The sequence below is a fragment of the Mustela nivalis genome, assembly GCF_964662115.1.
Source record: "Mustela nivalis genome assembly, chromosome: 1".
NCBI lineage: Eukaryota > Metazoa > Chordata > Mammalia > Carnivora > Mustelidae > Mustela > Mustela nivalis.
The window spans coordinates 191994732-192013692 of NC_139020.1; the positions used below are offsets into that span (position 1 = coordinate 191994732).

The 18961-nt window shown below is 37.1% G+C and overlaps 1 protein-coding gene across 1 annotated transcript in view; it reads left to right on the top strand.

The window, feature by feature from the left end:
* The window catches only part of ERC2 (ELKS/RAB6-interacting/CAST family member 2), a 922859-nt gene that overhangs the window by 318805 nt on the left and 585093 nt on the right, over window positions 1-18961 (top strand). Inside the window, 1 exon segment of the mRNA XM_082738672.1 lies at window positions 9-176. Within this exon segment, the coding sequence (XP_082594798.1) occupies window positions 9-176 (168 nt within the window).

The window sequence follows — 18961 nt, forward strand, 5'->3', positions numbered from 1 at the left end:
TTTCACAGATTGATCAGCTGAAGCAGGAACTTTCAAAGAAGGAGTCAGAACTTCTTGCCTTACAAACAAAGCTTGAAACCCTTAGCAATCAAAATTCAGATTGCAAGCAACACATTGAAGTGCTTAAAGAGTCGCTTACTGCCAAAGAACAGAGGGCTGCCATCCTTCAGACCGAGGTAAGGCACTGTTTCAGGATTCCAGGCAGCAGACGTTGAGTTGATAGAAAATATCCTACCTGGACAGCTTTCTTTAGAAGATCCCTTATCCAACCCCCTGGGGCCAGATGTGTTTTGGATATCAGATGTTCCAGGGATTTTGGAAAGGTAAGACCCATATCACAGATTGCATAACACTCGCAGTGGGGATATAGCAACACCCTATAACAAACAAATGACTATTTCTGCAGAAAAAAAAAAATTGCTCACACTAAAGTAGGGTAAATAAAAACTGTGTGAGTAGCATCCTATTAGTTCATGTCAGGTTGTGCCACCCCAAAAGAGTTTGTTTTACACTGGAATTTTTTTTTTCATTTTTCAGAGTTTTTGGATTTGGGAACCATAAATAAATGGTTGGATCTATAATGGTATTATCAAAATCATGAAAAAGTTGCAATGTCATTTGCCTTACTTGCTGTGTATCTGTATAGGTCCCTCTCTGTGATTCGAGGGGTTTCTTACTTCCTAAAGAGTATACTCAATTTTAAAGATTCTTTTACCTATTGAAGAAAGTTGATATTTGTGTGAGTTTTTTTTAAAAGAAATAATGGTTTGTTACTTCTTATTCATACTTAGAAGAAAACCAAATACATGTTACTATCCTATTTCCTTGCTTCTCTTCATTGAGTTATATCTTTGGGCTTGCTAAGAAAAGCAAAACACAAGCTAGTTATGTAAGTAAAACAGCTGCCAGAAAATAAATTATTGCATGTGGACAATAGCAAAGAATGTGGTGAATCTCCCTGATTTGGGGGGTTAAGGCTGATTTGTGGTTTCTGTGGGGGAAGGCAGTCTAATTGAGTTGCACTTGTGCTCTTTAAGCCATGCCTTCATAATTGTGTGTGGGGAGGTTTAGATTTTCCTTGGATTTAAGGGGGCCATTGAGTAGGCCTATGCCCTCAGTCAAGGTGCAGCAGAGTGTCTTGAGGTGAAAGGAAACAACCTCCAGATTGGATGGGTCTTGGCATGTGTGTGACTCAGCCCCTGTGCACTTGACCCTGGCTCGTAGGCAGTTGTTTGATCACTGTAAACCAAAATGGTCACATTGACCTCAGTGATGTAGATATTTCACATTTAAGAAACATCATTTTCAGTTCTGTGTGGTTTCATTGGGAAATTAGAAGCACGGATATTTTATTTTACACGGTTAAAATTTGAGCTCTGCCATAAATTGGAAGACAGCTTGTATCTCTCTTGAAGAAGCTACAGTGTATCTAGTCCAGAACTGTGCCAATACTGTAGCCACTAGCCACAGGTGGCCAATCAAACTTAACTGAAATTATGTAAAATTTAAAATGTAGTTTCTTAGACACACTAGCCATATTTGAAGTATTTAATAGTCACATGTGGCTAGTGACTTGTGTATGAGAAAGTAAGCCATACAACATTTCTGCTATCTGGCACTTATCTAAATAGGGGTTAAAAACTATGGCTTATGGGACAAAGCCCACTTACTGCATTTCTTTATAAATAAAGGTTTATTAGAACACAGCCATACCCTGTCATCTGTGTGTTGTCTTTGGCTCTTTTGGGGCATCAGCAGCAGAATTTAATAGTGGCAGAGGCCATCTGGTCCTTAAAGTTGAAAATATTTACTTTCCAGCCCTTTATAGAGAAAGTTTGCCAAGCCATGGGATTGTGATTTTGTGGGAAGAGGGTTGAGTGGGAATTGAAATGTCCTCTTCCTACCAGTCGTAGTCTGAACAGGACCAGATAGTTTGCTGACCCCTGTTGTAGAACAAGGGTCAATTTGTTTTCACAGTGATTATTCACAACACTTGGTTGTCTTGGGTTGGCAATGACACAAGCATTACTAATAATGCTGTGTAATTCTGCTGCTGTGTATTAGGTAGAAGGTAATTTGAGAAGCAAGGCAATCTGTTGTGGTATTACTTGAACTGGGAATCAGGCGTCTTGATGGTTCCTTTCCAGCAGGAAAGAAAGAAACGTCAGCTCAAAAAGTCTTACTACCTTCCTCTCATTACCTTATACTGATGAGTGCTGTATCCCCTGGCCTCTTTCCCTTTCCTTATACTCTCCCCTGTATCTTACTCTTCTCAAGTTAATGTAGTCTAAATCAGACCTATACATTTTTCATGAAAAAGACAGTGGTAGCATTATGTGAATAGCTTCTAACCCATGTTCAATAATTAAAATGACCCAATAAAGAGATGGTGCTTTGAAGTAGAAAAAATTATTCTCTGTGTGCAGAGAAAGTGAGGTGATTTTCTAGTTTTCTGCTTTGAAGTTGGGAGTGTGAGATTAATGATCTTATCAACTGGAAACATCCAAGGAAATTTCTTTTGCCTTTTTATTTCTTTTAAAATCTTTGTAAATCGAAATGGAGAATGTTATCTAATGATCTCCATCTCTTAGGGGAAGCAGTTGAAGTTGAAATTAGCCCTAATTGTTGGATTATAAGCAAAGGATTTTTGGCAGCAGGGTAAAGTCCATTAAAGAAATTTTCCTGCTTCTTGGAGAAACAGACAGAAGTAAGAATTTCCCTACCTAACATGTGGTAGATTAGTGAGTGAGTCAGTGAGTGAGATATTTTATGTTTTGTTGTGCCCTATAATGAAAGACCTGAGTTTACACTCATATGAAAGATATGGTGCTCATTCTTGGAGGGGGTTATACCTGATAGTTCCTTCCAGTTAGATTCCTGAGTCATTCCTGTAAGCTCTTGCTAAAACAGGACAGGGCTGTCCCTAGAATGGGAAGAGCATGTTGGCTTATTTGGAAAATTTGTACCATCAACTGGGTTTGGCTACTCTTAGAATATGGTATAAAGGACAGATACTTCTGGCATAAAGGTTCATCACTGCAAGGAAGCATTTGCTACCAGGGTATTTGGGTTTAGGAGTTAGTAGGATGAAGGGTGGAAGGCAAGTTGTCTGGGTTTGTGGCTATGTGGCTTGGCTCCTGGGTTGGTTTGTTTTAACTTGTACAAATGCCCAGACGCTTTTTGACATGTGTGCAATAAATCAATGGAATAATAATTACACATACACAGAGATACACCACATAGCTCTTAACATAACATTTTGCTTTTTAAAATAGCTTCAAAGGACCCAAGGCCAAGTTTCTTATTTTGCTACTTTCCTTGCTGTTTTCTATGTACTAACTTAGCCCCATCTGCCAACACATTAATTCAGTGGCAGTAGTGGTAATCATGAATTGGCTTTCTAAGCACCTTGATTTTTCTAGATTTCAATGAATAATTACCAACATATTCAGAAATTAGGAAGAAGAAAGGCCTAGCTATTATTCTATGATCTTAAATAAAATGTATGAAGAACACAGCATTTAGAAGTGGGAGATGTATGGATATGCTTTTGCTTCCCCATTATGTAACTGCAACATGAATAAGACTTAAACCTTTCTGAGTCGCCATGTCTTGATGTATGAAATGTCAGTCACTGTGCCAGGCTGATGCATCTGTCTGAAAAGTGCTTTGAGTGCGAGGGGGTGCGGGGGTTCTAGTTGTAAATTGTGCTATCATCATTGCTGTTGTTATTATTATTACTATTGTATATCAGGATGTTTAGGGAATCCTCTATGTTACTTCTTTTCTTAACATGCATTCTGTGTGTTCTGCCTCTGTGGCTCTCTTGAATTTGTGTGTCTGCATTTATCAGGCCAAGACTTTTTATTTTTTAATTGACTTACATTTTTGTGTCTTAGAATGATACAGAAAAATGAAGAAAATATGAAAGTGTCATCTATTTTGTTGTGTCCCCAAATTAAGAGACTTCCTTCAGTTTTCTGGCAGGTCCACTTTCCCCTGCCTAGCGTGACTCCCAAACTGCCAGGCATGACAACCCTTTTGCATGTTTTCTGGAAGATGTGTTATATGACAGTGGCATATAATGCTTGCTCTTATACTCATTTCTGTTCCAAATAGATCAGGGAGGAGTTCTACTTGTTTAAAAATAAACACTTGAGAACTTACTAATAAATAATGTAGGGGTTTGTGTTCATAAAGGCAAGGGGCAGCAAATGTAGGTTACGTTAGTCACATCTCCATAACAAAGGTCCATAACATTCTTGTTTTTGTTTTTTAAAGATTTATTTATTTGAGATAGAATGAGAGAGCAGGGAGAGGGGGAAGAGCAGAGGGAAAGAATCTCAAGTAGACTCCCCACTGACGGTAAAGCTGATACAGAGCTTGATCTCATCACCCTGAGATTATGACCTACCCCAAATCAGAAGCTGGAGATTTAACTGACTCAGGCACCCAAGCATCCCTTGCTTTTGTTTTTAAAATGTAATCAGTATGGAAGAGAACTTCATGCAATCTATAAGCTCACTTACTAGAAAAATTTACCTTGGCATACATACATTTATATTCACTTGCAATCATGTATATAGTTTTAGGCAGTTTACGGATGCCCTGAAGCATTTCCAAGAATTTCACATTAAAGATTCCTGCTCTGTAGATTCCATGCATTTTTTTCATTCAACACATAATTTTTGAATGACTACTATTGCTGGATATGATGCCTGCCTTTATCCAGCCAACACTTCACTGGGCATATAGATATATGATAGACAACTAACTGATTTATAGTACCATGAATGCTCAGTGATTTCGTTATCACTGGTTGATAATAATTCCACACAAAATCTTAATTGGATTTTATTTTCCTTCTATTGTTTAAAAGCAGATAAGGAAAGGAAGGAAAGAAGATAGAAGGAAATACATGTTTAGCTCTTTTGGAGATAAAGCATGCAAGCTGTATGAAATGTCCATTTGTATCTCATATAATTGAAGGCTAATGTTGCCAAGGTGATTACTCTGATAATGTTAAGATTTTATGTTTTCACTAAAGCTTGTCCTTTTTGAATCCACACTCAGGCAACTTGGCTTTCTTTGAGAAAGGGAATGGTATTTATAGGGTTACAGACACTCTGCTGGATTATTTCAGGAGTTACTGCATTTACTTAGAAATGCTTCAATCTGCTCTACTTCAGACACTTCCCTAGACTTGTCTAGATGAATGAGGTGTCATTTGATAATATTTTATTGAGTATCTATCATGTGCGAGGTTCTGAACGAGGTGGGCTATTGGTCTTAGACTTCTTAATTTAATTCTATTGCTCAAATGGCTACTGAGTGTCTTGTGGCTGCTATATTGAGTTTCAGGAGATACAGCTTAATGTTTCCCATGTGACACTTTATCTTAAACTTGACTCACAACTTGCGAGGCTGGTATTATTAACCCCATTTTCAAGATGAGGAGATAGAGCCTTAGAACTTGTTTAAGGGGGCGCCTGGGTGGCTCAGTGGGTTAAGCCGCTGCCTTCGGCTCAGGTCATGATCTCAGGGTCCTGGGATCGAGTCCCGCGTCGGGTTCTCTGCTCAGCAGGGAGCCTGCTTCCTCCTCTCTCTCTCTGCCTGCCTCTCTGCCTACTTGTGATCTCTCTCTGTCAAATAAATAAATAAAATCTTAAAAAAAAAAAAAAAAAAAAAAAGAACTTGTTTAAGGTCATATAGTGGTGAGTGACAGGGGCTTGAATTGCAAAACCTGAGCTCTTAACCAGAAATCTAGTGCTTTCCATAACAGCCCCTGTGGAATAAGTGTTTTCTTTGTGTCAAGGAGCTGACATACATTGTCTCATTTAATCTTCATGGCAAGTTTTATAATTCTGTCTTAATAGCTGAGTTCACTGCTGTTCAATGCTTAATGGGTAAAACCCTGTATTGGCTATGAAGAGTTGAGAACGAATAATTCTGTGACTTAAATCCTCCTAGTATTACTATAGCTATATTAACCATTACATATTGGCCATAATAATGAAGGATATTACCCAAACTCTGGGGTGGGAACCATTTTTCATGAAGTCTAGAATTCTTGTGTATTAAGAAAAATTTATTATATATTTACTTTTTATTTCTTTAAAAGTGCATACCTATACTTATGCATGCCTGCATACTTTGTTAAAAAAAAAAAGTGAAAGAATGGACAACAGTACCTTTGCTGTTTTTCCCTTTGTGTTGGAAACTCAAATGATCTTTAAATTGTCTGTGATATACATATGTTGTATACAATTGCAAGGTAAAAAATTAAATGCATTTTAACAGAAGGGGTGTTGATCACTTCTTCAGGGAGATTGTTTCCTTAGTAAGGAGCTGCTGGCGGAGTAAGAGGAGATGTTTTCTGGGTTCTGTGGTGGCATGTTTTTCTGAGTGAGTCCTGGATGTTTCAGTGTGATAACACAACCAGAAAGCAGACTTGGGCTGTCAGATTCAAGGTGGATCATAAAAATCAAGCTTTTGACAATGAAAATGTTGTTGTTACATGGAGAAAAGAACACAATTTATGACTCCTTGTTTCTTGGTTTTCTGCACTGAGGTGGGCCCTCTGCCTCATTTTCATGTTGAGGCCCAGACTCTTGGTTATACAGGTCACTGTGACAGGTATTGGGGATGCTTTCAGGCCTCCAGGGACCTTGGGACTACATGCATTCATACAGGGTTTTGCAAACTATTCCAGATACTTAAGGAACCACTCTTTCTTCTGAACTCACATGTTTTGAGCAAAGGAGTTTTTTTTCAAGTGTGTAGAAATAATATTTGCCACAATATATAAGATGGGATTTATAAGCCGTCCTTTATTTTTTTTTACCTTTTTAAAATTTAAATTCAATTTAATTAACATAGAGTATATTATTAGTTTCAGAGGTAGAATTTAGTGATTCCTCAGTTGCATATAATATCCAGGGCTCATTCCCTCAAGTGCCCATTACACAGTGCTTCTTTACTTTTAACCAGTAATTTCAGTTTTCCTTCTGCCTCCTGTTGCAGTTGACTGGCAGGCAGTGAAGTCCTTTTTTAATTGCTTCTGTCCAGGTTTCAAAGGGTATTTGAAATAACCTTTTTGACATAGACTTTTGTTAAGTAAACGTCATCATCCTGGCATTCAAAGTGAGATGTTGCTTCTAAAAAGTCTTTAGTATATGATAAAAACCAATTTTTAGGACTGTCAAATTACCCCAGTGCCGCATTAGGGTGCGTTGTTTCACTTTCAAGACTTGCGAGGAATGTCTTTAGAATTAATAAATTAAGGGATTTAGTGAAAAAAATATACAAAAGAAAATCCTGGTGTCACTTGTATTTTTCCATTCTAATCCTGTTGTTGGCTTCACATTTTAAAATGTTTTTATTTGAGTGGGAAAGGCATCATTTGAAATTTTTATTGATAACACTCTTAACTGCAAGAAAAAGACATAAACCTGCAAAGCTGTAACTATCATGGTGGCCACAATTGGGAGGTCTGCAAAATGGTTTATTACCAGTAGAAAAAAAGCTGTTTGGGAACCACAGTCATTATAGGGGTCGCCACCTCTGTTACGTGCATTTTATTTTTTTCCCTTTTCATTTTGAGGGTATTTATGATGGCAGTGCCAAACTACACACTTTTCCCTCCCCTAATGTCTGTGGGCTTTGTTTTGATTCTCTCTTTATTAATGATGTGAAAACTTTGGGGTTATGTAAAAATGAGCCAAGGTCAGGCTTTGTGGGCCCCAGAATGCTGAAAATGTCCTTGTATCTAGCTTGTATCAAGACATTGTTGAAAGGGGCCACATTTTACTTCCTATGATTTTGAACTGTTTTGCAGATTTTAGATATCCGGGTGAAATGTACAAGGCAGCCTCATACTCTTTCTTTCTTAAGGTAAAACATAAAAGACCTGTGGTGGAGGAATTAAAATGTGTTATGGTTGTTGGCTGCAGTTCCATAGCAATTTCTGGCCTATTAAAGGATGATGCAGGTAGCTACAGACATTATTTCATTCCATAGGTCAAGAGTCTAGTACTTCTGTTGTTGTTACTGTTGTTCAGGCTTTCAGAGAATGCCTTATTTAACACCTTGTTAGTACAAAATTGCTTTTGACTTCATAAACACAGGTGTTCAGTTTGAATCTTAATGAACTGTGAAATAGGTAGATGTCTAAAAGGAAATTCTATAAATTGTGAACATGGTTCTGTCAGCACGCTAAATGGATTAGGAAAATTCACTGTCTGCCTTGTAACTGAACACCAATGTGATGCGTGGGCATGAATCAGTCCTGAAAAGCCAATAAAATGGAGGGAAAAAGTAGAGCCTAGGAGATGCTGATTGTGTGGCTTCCCCCTACCACAAATGAATGTTGATGCAGAAGGCTCTGAAATCAGAATGGCTATTGAGAGGATGGCCAAGGAGGGATACATGCGAGCAGACAACACAGAATTTATAGAGTAAAACCACAAACACCTTATTTTCCATTGTACTAAAATAATGATATTTTACAGTACTCATTTTTTATGTAATTCTGCCTTCAATTTTATATTGTTACTGCAACTCAAATCTCATTATGTGTTCCAACAAAAATTCCTTTTTAATCAAAAACTTTCCAATCCTTAGCCCATTGTCAACTTATTTTGAGCAACTTATTTTTCTAGTGAAACAAAAGAATTTGGCTCTTCTTTTTGAGTTCATTGGGATGTTATTTGACCTGTGTGGCTAAACATGCAATTAAGATAACTGAATCACTTTAATTTCTACATTAGATCCCTTTATAATCTGCATCTGTTATTTTGGAATGTAGAGGTACGGAGTCAAAGCCCTTTATATTCTTTGAAACAACAAAAAAAGAGATCCTTATTACTTTTGTATGGTTATATTTTTATTTAATAAAGGCATTGTATATACTATATTAAGCTGCAACTGGAAGAAACAATATCCAATTAACTAATCATCTATGGGAAAGTACATGTCCTCTGGTAAGTGTTACTTACTGATGAATAGTTTGTAGGAAAAAAAAGAATGTATTTCTGTAATGTCTGTGGGAAGCTGACTTGCCTCTTTAAAAAGGAGATGACAGAAGTTAGGAGGAGGAAAATTCAACAAAACTCTCACTGACCTCCAAGCTCACATTCTTTCTCTCTCTCTCTATCTTTTTTTTTTTTTTTGGTATGAATTTTATGGAAAACAGAATTTATTAAGTACTTCCATTCATTTTCTTCCTTTTGGGGGCACCATTTAGAAATAACCAGTTTACATTATGATTATGTTCTCTTGACACTGGACCCACGTTTGTAACACTTACCTCTATTCCTCTGAAAAAGTCTAACATTTGCTGTGGTTAGGTTTCTTTATGTGTATATTTACATATCAAACCAAAATGTAAAGAGTGAAGTTAAATTTCAGGGCTTCTGCAAGAATCTTTTACCCATTTTCATATGAACTTTTTTCTTTTTAAATGAAATACAGATACTTATTCCATACAGACACATACTTTCCCTCTCTTGTTTTATTAAAAAAGAGAGAGAATACAATTTGAAGTAAAAAGTTGTGTAGTTGAGGATCACTTTAACCCTAGAAGTTTGTTTTTATTGTAAGCATTTCTGTTTTGAAATGTATGAAATTTATTTTCTTGCAATTATTTTGTATTTTGTTATCTTTCTTTTTTTCTTTTTTAATTTTTTAAAATTTATTTATTTGACAGAGATGGAGAGATCACAAGTAGGCAGAGAGGCAGGCAGAGAGAGAGGGGGAAGCAGGCTCCCAGCTGAGCAGAGAGACCAATGCGGGGCTCGATCCCAGGACCCTGAGATTATGACCTGAGCCCAAGGCAGAGGCTTAACCCACTGAGCCACCCAGGTTCCCCTGTATTTTGTTTTCTTATTTTCAAATGTAGTGACTTCTTACATCCTTATGATTATAACAGAATTATGATAAAATACTACTTGGCAGTTACTAATTTGAAACTGGACAAATCCTAAGTTCTGTCCTTAAGATCTTGCCAAATGTGAAGGAAAAGAGAAGATCTAACTTCTCTTTAACTGAGTGTGACTCTTTAACCTAGTGCCAGCAAAGCTGGGTGTCCGCTCTCTCCATAGTGATGACTACCTTTGACAGCTCTTCTGAGGGCAGTACAGGAAGAAGGGAATGGTGTGACTTGGAGAACAGTTTGGAATTGCCAGAGATCTAGAGCTTAGGCTTTGTCAATTCTTCATCCTCACTCCCATCCAAAACCAAAGTGTGCATTTGTGGAAAAATGTACATGAATTTTAAAGATTTAAATTTGGAAAAATTTAATCACTTGCACCTTGCTGTTCATGCATGTATGTATGAGTAAAAGAGAGAGACAGAACACGAAGACGAAATTTAGGTGTACAGTATTATTTTGGTAACCTTTATTGTGGATCTCCAGTATGTTATTTATTTTTTATTTTTTAAATTTTTTTTTAATTTTTTTATTTTTTATATACATATATTTTTATCCCCAGGGGTACAGGTCTGTGAATCACCAGGTTTACACACTTCACAGCACTCACCAAAGCACATACCCTCCCCAATGTCCATAATCCCACCCCCTTCTCCCAAACCCCCTCCCCCCAGCAACCCTCAGTTTGTTTTGTGAGATTAAGAGTCACTTATGGTTTGTCTCCCTCCCAATCCCATCTTGTTTCATTTATTCTTCTCCTACCCACTTAAGCCTCCATGTTGCATCACCACTTCCTCATATCAGGGAGATCATATGATAGTTGTCTTTCTCTGCTTGACTTATTTCGCTAAGCATGATACGCTCTAGTTCCATCCATGTTGTCGCAAATGGCAAGATTTCATTTCTTTTGATGGCTGCATAGTATTCCATTGTGTATATATACCACATCTTCTTGATCCATTCATCTGTGGATGGACATCTAGGTTCTTTCCATAGTTTGGCTATTGTGGACATTGCTGCTATAAACATTCGGGTGCATGTGCCCTTTTGGATCACTACAATTGTATCTTTAGGGTAAATACCCAATAGTGCAATTGCTGGGTCATAGGGAAGTTCTATTTTCAACATTCTGAGGAACCTCCATGCTGTTTTCCAGAGTGGCTGCACCAGCTTGCATTCCCACCAACAGTGTAGGAGGGTTCCCCTTTCTCCACATCCTCGCCAGCATCTGTCATTTCCTGACTTGTTGATTTTAGCCATTCTGACTGGTGTGAGGTGATATCTCATTGTGGTTTTGATTTGTATTTCCCTGATGCCGAGTGATATGGAGCACTTTTTCATGTGTCTGTTGGCCATCTGGATGTCTTCTTTGCAGAAATGTCTGTTCATGTCCTCTGCCCATTTCTTGATTGGATTATTTGTTCTTTGGGTGTTGAGTTTGCTAAGTTCTTTATAGATTCTGGACACTAGTCCTTTATCTGATATGTCGTTTGCAAATATCTTCTCCCATTCTGTCAGTTGTCTTTTGATTTTGTTAACTGTTTCCTTTGCTGTGCAAAAGCTTTTGATCTTGATGAAATCCCAATAGTTCATTTTTTCCCTTGCTTCCCTTGCCTTTTGCGTTGTTCCTAGGAAGATGTTGCTGCGGCAGAGGTCGAAGAGGTTGCTGCCTGTGTTCTCCTCAAGGATTTTGATGGATTCCTTTCGCACATTGAGGTCCTTCATCCATTTTGAGTCTATTTTTGTGTGTGGTGTAAGGAAATGGTCCAATTTCATTTTTCTGCATGTGGCTGTCCAATTTTCCCAGCACCATTTATTGAAGAGGCTGTCTTTTTTCCATTGGACATTCTTTCCTGCTTTGTCGAAGATGAGTTGACCATAGATTTGAGGGTCTATTTCTGGGCTCTCTATTCTGTTCCATTGATCTATGTGTCTGTTTTTGTGCCAGTACCATGCTGTCTTGATGATGACAGCTTTGTAATAGAGCTTGAAGTCCGGAATTGTGATGCCACCAACGTTGGCTTTCTTTTTCAATATCCCTTTGGCTATTCGAGGTCTTTTCTGGTTCCATATAAATTTTAGCATTATTTGTTCCATTTCTTTGAAAAAGATGGATGGTACTTTGATAGGAATTGCATTAAATGTGTAGATTGCTTTAGGTAGCATAGACATTTTCACAATATTTATTCTTCCAATCCAGGAGCATGGAACATTTTTCCATTTCTTTGTGTCTTCCTCAATTTCTTTGATGAGTACTTTATAGTTTTCTGAGTATAGATTCTGTGTCTCTTTGGTTAGGTTTATTCCTAGGTATCTTATGGTTTTGGATGCAATTGTAAATGGGTTTGACTCCTTAATATCTCTTTCTTCTGTCTTGCTGTTGGTGTAGAGAAATGCAACTGATTTCTGTGCATTGATTTTATATCCTGACACTTTACTGAATTCCTGTATAAGTTCTAGCAGTTTTGGAGTGGAGTCTTTTGGGTTTTCCACATATAGTATCATATCATCTGCGAAGAGTGATAATTTGACTTCTTCTTTGCCGATTTGGATGCCTTTAATTTCCTTTTGTTGTCTGATTGCTGAGGCTAGGACCTCTAGTACTATGTTGAATAGCAGTGGTGATAATGGACATCCCTGCCGTGTTCCTGACCTTAGCGGAAAAGCTTTCAGTTTTTCTCCATTGAGAATGATATTTGCAGTGGCTTTTTCATAGATGGCTTTGATGATATTGAGGTATGTGCCCTCTATCCCTACACTTTGAAGAGTTTTGATCAGGAAGGGATGCTGTACTTTGTCAAATGCTTTTTCAGCATCTATTGAGAGTATCATATGGTTCTTGTTCTTTCTTTTATTGATGTGTTGTATCACATTGACTGATTTGCGGATGTTGAACCAACCTTGAAGCCCTGGAATAAATCCCACTTGGTCGTGGTGAATAATCTTTTTAATGTACTGTTGAATCCTATTGGCTAGTATTTTGTTGAGTATTTTCGCATCTGTGTTCATCAAGGATATCGGTCTATAGCTCTCTTTTTTGGTGGGATCCTTGTCTGGTTTTGGGATCAAGGTGATGCTGGCCTCATAAAATGAGTTTGGAAGTTTTCCTTCCATTTCTATTTTTTGGAACAGTTTCAGGAGAATAGGAATTAGTTCTTCTTTAAATGTTTGGTAGAATTCCCCCGGGAAGCCGTCTGGCCCTGGGCTTTTGTTTGTTTGGAGATTTTTAATGACTGTTTCAATCTCCTTACTGGTTATGGGTCTGTTCAGGCTTTCTATTTCTTCCTGGTTCAGTTGTGGTAGTTTATATGTTTTTAGGAATGCATCCATTTCTTCCAGATTGTCAAATTTATTGCCGTAGAGTTGCTCATAGTATGTTCTTATAATAGTTTGTATTTCTTTGGTGTTAGTTGTGATCTCTCCTCTTTCATTCATGATTTTATTTATTTGGGTCCTTTCTCTTTTCTTTTTGATAAGTTGGGCCAGGGGTTTATCAATTTTATTAATTCTTTCAAAGAACCAGCTCCTAGTTTCGTTGATTTGTTCTATTGTTTTTTTGGTTTCTATTTCATTGATTTCTGCTCTGATCTTTATGATTTCTCTTCTCCTGCTGGGCTTAGGGTTTCTTTCTTGTTCTTTCTCCAGCTCCTTTAGATGTAGGGTTAGGTTGTGTACCTGAGACCTTTCTTGTTTCTTGAGAAAGGCTTGTACCGCTATATATTTTCCTCTCAGGACTGCCTTTGTTGTGTCCCACAGATTTTGAACCGTTGTATTTTCATTATCATTTGTTTCCATGATTTTTTTTCAATTCTTCTTTAATTTCCCGGTTGACCCATTCATTCTTTAGAAGGATACTGTTTAGTCTCCATGTATTTGGGTTCTTTCCAAACTTCCTTTAGTGGTTGAGTTCTAGCTTTAGAGCATTGTGGTCTGAAAATACGCAGGGAATGATCCCAATCTTTTGATACCGGTTGAGTCCTGATTTAGGACCGAGGATGTGATCTATTCTGGAGAATGTTCCATGTGCACTAGAGAAGAATGTGTATTCTGTTGCTTTGGGATGAAATATTCTGAATATATCTGTGATGTCCATCTGGTCCAGTGTGTCGTTTAAGGCCTTTATTTCCTTGCTGATCTTTTGCTTGGATGACCTGTCCATTTCAGTGAGGGGAGTGTTAAAGTCCCCTACTATTATTGTAATTTTGTTGATGTGTTTCTTTGATTTTGTTATTAATTGGTTTATATAGTTGGCTGCTCCCACGTTGGGAGCATAGATATTTAAAATTGTTAAATCTTCTTGTTGGACAGACCCTTTGAGTATGATATAGTGTCCTTCCTCATCTCTTATTATAGTCTTTGGCTTAAAATCTAATTGATCTGATATAAGGATTGCCACTCCTGCTTTCTTCTGATGTCCATTAGCATGGTAAATTCTTTTCCACCCCCTCACTTTAAATCTGGAGGTGTCTTCGGGCTTAAAATGAGTTTCTTGGAGGCAACATATAGATGGGTTTTGTTTTTTTATCCATTCTGATACCCTGTGTCTTTTGACAGGGGCATTTAGCCCATTCACATTCAGGGTAACTTTTGAGAGATATGAATTTAGTGCCATTGTATTGCCTGTAAGTTGACTGTTACTGTATATGGTCTCTGTTCCTTTCTGATCTACCACTTGTAGGCTCTCTCTTTGCTTAGAGGACCCCTTTCAATATTTCCTGTAGAGCTGGTTTGGTATTTGCAAATTCTTTCAGTTTTTGTTTGTCCTGGAAGCTTTTAATCTCTCCTTCTATTTTCAATGATAGCCTAGCTGGATATAGTATTCTTGGCTGCATGTTTTTCTCATTTAGTGCTCTGAAAATATCAGGCCAGCTCTTTCTGCCTGCCAGGTCTCTGTGGATAAGTCAGCTGCCAATCTAATATTTTTACCATTGTATGTTACAGACTTCTTTTCCCGGGCTGCTTTCAGGATTTTCTCTTTGTCACTGAGACTTGTAAATTTTACTATTAGGTGACGGGGTGTGGGCCTATTCTTATTGATTTTGAGGGGCGTTCTCTGAACCTCCTGAATTTTGATGCTCGTTCCCTTTGCCATATTGGGGAAATTCTCCCCAGTAATTCTCTCCAGTATAACTTCTGCTCCCCTCTCTCTTTCTTCTTCTTCTGGAATCCCAATTTTTCTAATGTTGTTTCGTCTTATGGTGTCACTTATCTCTCGAATTCTCCCCTCGTGGTCCAGTAGCTGTTTGTCCCTCTTTTGCTCAGCTTCTTTATTCTCTGTCATTTGGTCTTCTATATCACTAATTCTTTCTTCTGCCTCATTTATCCTAGCAGTTAGAGCCTCCATTTTTGATTGCACCTCATTAATAGCTTTTTTGATTTCAACTTGGTTAGATTTTAGTTCTTTTATTTCTCCAGAAAGGGCTTTTATGTCTCTCGAGAGGGTTTCTCTAATATCTTCCATGCCTTTTTCGAGCCCGGCTAGAACCTTGAGAATTGTCATTCTGAACTCTAGATCTGACATATTACCGATGTCTGTATTGATTAGGTCCCTAGCCTTCGGTACTGCCTCTTGTTCTTTTTTTTGTGTTGAATTTTTACTTCTTGTCATTTTGTCCAGATAAGAGTAAATGAAGGGGCAAGTAAAATACTAAAAGGGTGGCAACAACCCCAGGAAAATATGCTTTATCCAAATTAGAAGAGATCCAAAATCGTGAGTGGGGAGAAAGGGGATAAAAAGAGGTTCGAAAAGGAAGAAAGAAAAAAAAAGAAAAAAGAAAAGAAAAAAAAGAAAAGAAAAGAAAAGAATTTTTAAAAAAAGAAAACACCTTGCAGAAAGTGGTTGTTTTTCTGTTTCCAGAATTGCTGTTCTTCTTCTCTTCGATCTGCCGATGGATTTTCAGGTGTTTGCAATCTTTAGATAAGCTATCTAGCTGATCTCCGGGTAGCTGAAGCAGTCTCAGCTTGCTACTTCTCCGCCATCTTGACCTCCTCCTTATTTTTTAAATTTAATTATTTTTTTTAATTCTGTCCAAGGAGTTTTTTTTTTTTTTTTTTCCATTGGCATATAACGTATTCTTTGTTTCAGGGGTAGAGGTCTGTCATTTATCAGTCTTACACAATTCAAAGCACTCACCATAGCACACACCCTCCCCAATGTCCATCACCCAGGCACCCTATCCCTCCCACCTCCCTCCAGTCTAGCAACCCTCAGTTTGTTTCCTGAGATAAAGAGTCTCTTAGGCTTTGTCTCCCTCTCTGGTTTTATCTTGTTTCATTTTTCCCTCCCTTCCTCTATGATCTTCTGTCTTATTTTTCAAATTCCTCATATCAGAGAGATCATATGATAATTGTCTATCTCTGATTGACTTCTTTTGCTTAGCATAATAGCCTCTAGTTGCACCCACGTTGTTGCAAATGGCAAGATATCATTTTTGATGGCTCCATAGTATTCCATTGTATATGTATACTGCATCTTCTTTATCCATTCATCTGTTGGGCGTCTAGGCTCTTTCCATAGTTTGGCTATTGTGGACATTGCTGCTATAAACATTCAGGTGCATGTGCCCCTTCAGATCACTGCATTTGTATCTTTAGGGTAAATACCCAGTAGTGCGATTGCTAAGTCATAGGGTAGCTCTATTTTCACCTTTTTGAGGTGCCTCCATTCTGTTTTCCAGAGTGGCTGCACCAGCTTGCATTCCCACCAACAGTGTAGGAGGATTCCTCTTTTCTCTGCATCATCACTAACACCTACTAGTAGGTTATTTATAAAGTACCTACTATGTGTTAGACTTAGGGCTAGGTGCCAGGAATACAGAAGTAAATAAGTGTTGCCACCATTATTACCCATTATGTGATTATTGAAAAAATTTAATATTATTTGTAGTTCTTTTTGTCCTTGAGGATTCACTAGGGTTGATTCATGAAAGATTCAATTTAGTGAATTGTTGATTGCTTAACATAACCCATAAAGACCTTGGGCATACAATAGGGTAATCTGTGAAAATATCTAACTACAAAGAGAAATTGTTTTAATGCTTAGAGCTTTTTCATTTAAAAATCCTTAAATTTTCAATAGTCATGTTGTTGGATAAAGTCTCTTGATATAGGTTGTATAGAACACAAAAATATAATCCTATTCCTCAGGAACATTGTGGCCTAGATGGGCTTTTCGTTACTGTGCTGCACTTAGGTCTTTATTTTATCCGTTTATTAACCTAATATTTTTATAGAAGGAAAATTTCATCACATTATAAACTTTTTATAGGAAAAGGACCTTTTTTTTTTTTTTTTAAACTGACGCTTATGAGCTCTGAGAGCAGTGCCTAGCATAATATAGGAACTCCAAAACTGTTCATTGGATCTATTGTTGCTCTCCTATATCACTGGCAGTGTAGTGAGAGAATTAGAAATCACATCACAGTAGCAATGAAAGTATCCAGTCTCAGATGATGCTTTGATATTAGTAGTAGGAGAAAACACTGATTGAATTGCACTATAACTTAGGTATGGGGAAAGCTTTCCTAACTATGTTTAAGATTGATAAATTTGATGACAAGGTAAAGAATTTTTGTATGACAAAAAATATCAGGGTAAAAGACAGATAACAACCTGGGCTCCATACTTACAAGCTGTGCTACAAATAAAGGATTCATATACCCAATAAATAAGGTTTTTAAAAACAGAACTGAAGAACCAACAACCATACAGAATCATGGACCTGATACATAGATAGTACATAGAAAAATAAATGTAAATGGTGCCTAATTTATGATGCTCAACCTGACACAGGATGAGAGAAGTGCATATTAAATCTACATTGAAAAATAATTTTCACTTACTAGAATGGCAAAAATATCCAAAGACTTGAAATGTATTCTATCTCTTGGTAATACTGTGGAAGTAAATAGTCTTCTAATAACAGTGCTGGTAAAAAAATGCAAAATGGCATATCTTCTTTTAGAGAGGAATTTGGCAACATTTAGCAAATAACACATGTTTACTTTTGACTGCAATCTCAATTCTTCCTAGAATCTCTAGATCCCAAAGATACACTAGTAGAAAGACAAAATACTGGAGAGTGTTCATTGCAACACCATTTGTAATAGCAAAAGAGTGGGAACCACCAAAATGACTACGAGGAGGGGACTGATTGAATAACTCATTGTGATCCACAAAATGGATTACTTATAGCTGTGTAAAAGATGAAGAATATCTCTATATACTGAGATGGAGTGACCTCTAGAATATATTACATAAAAAAAAGAAAAAAGAAGGTAAGAAGTGTATAGGGTATGCTACTGTTTACCTACGAGATTAGGGGAATGCAAATATATATATGAATGTATGTATTTGCTTATATTTTAAAGAAATTGATGGACAAGCCATAATATTACTTGTTTTATAGTGGAATGAGTGGACATTGAGAGAACCCAGACTTTGAATATATTTTATTTTATAGATTTGACTTTGGAGCCATGTAAATACATAATTAAAAAGCAAAATTGAATCCAAAAAGGCAATCCCTAGAAAGTTAAAAGGAAAAATGAAACAAACCTATCTATGTCTCTGAGGAACAGCATAACCACACAGAGAGGATCTATTCCAAGTGGCTTTAAAATACAGTACTTTGAGTGTACATTTCTAGTACACAGGACAAAAAAATATGCAAAGAATCTGAAACCTTTTTCAGTAATTATATTATTGATTGTAATGTGGGTATTATTATTCTAAAGCTGGTGTGTATGTGAAACCTGGGATAAAACAAATGAGTGTTTCTGTTTGTTCATTAAGAGCTTAGGAGGAAAAAAAATACAATGCAAGACTGATGAAGTTAAGAAAAGAGGTGACTGTAGTCTTAAGTTCTGTTTCCTCTTTAACAGCATATAAACTTATATAAATAAGTGCTTTATATTTATATTCTAGCCATGGCTCCGTAAAGCCCTAGAAACAAGGACCAATCTGGTAGCAATGAACATTCTTAGTGTCATATTTACTGTTTTCCCATGAAAAGCCTTTGTAGAAATGGAAAAG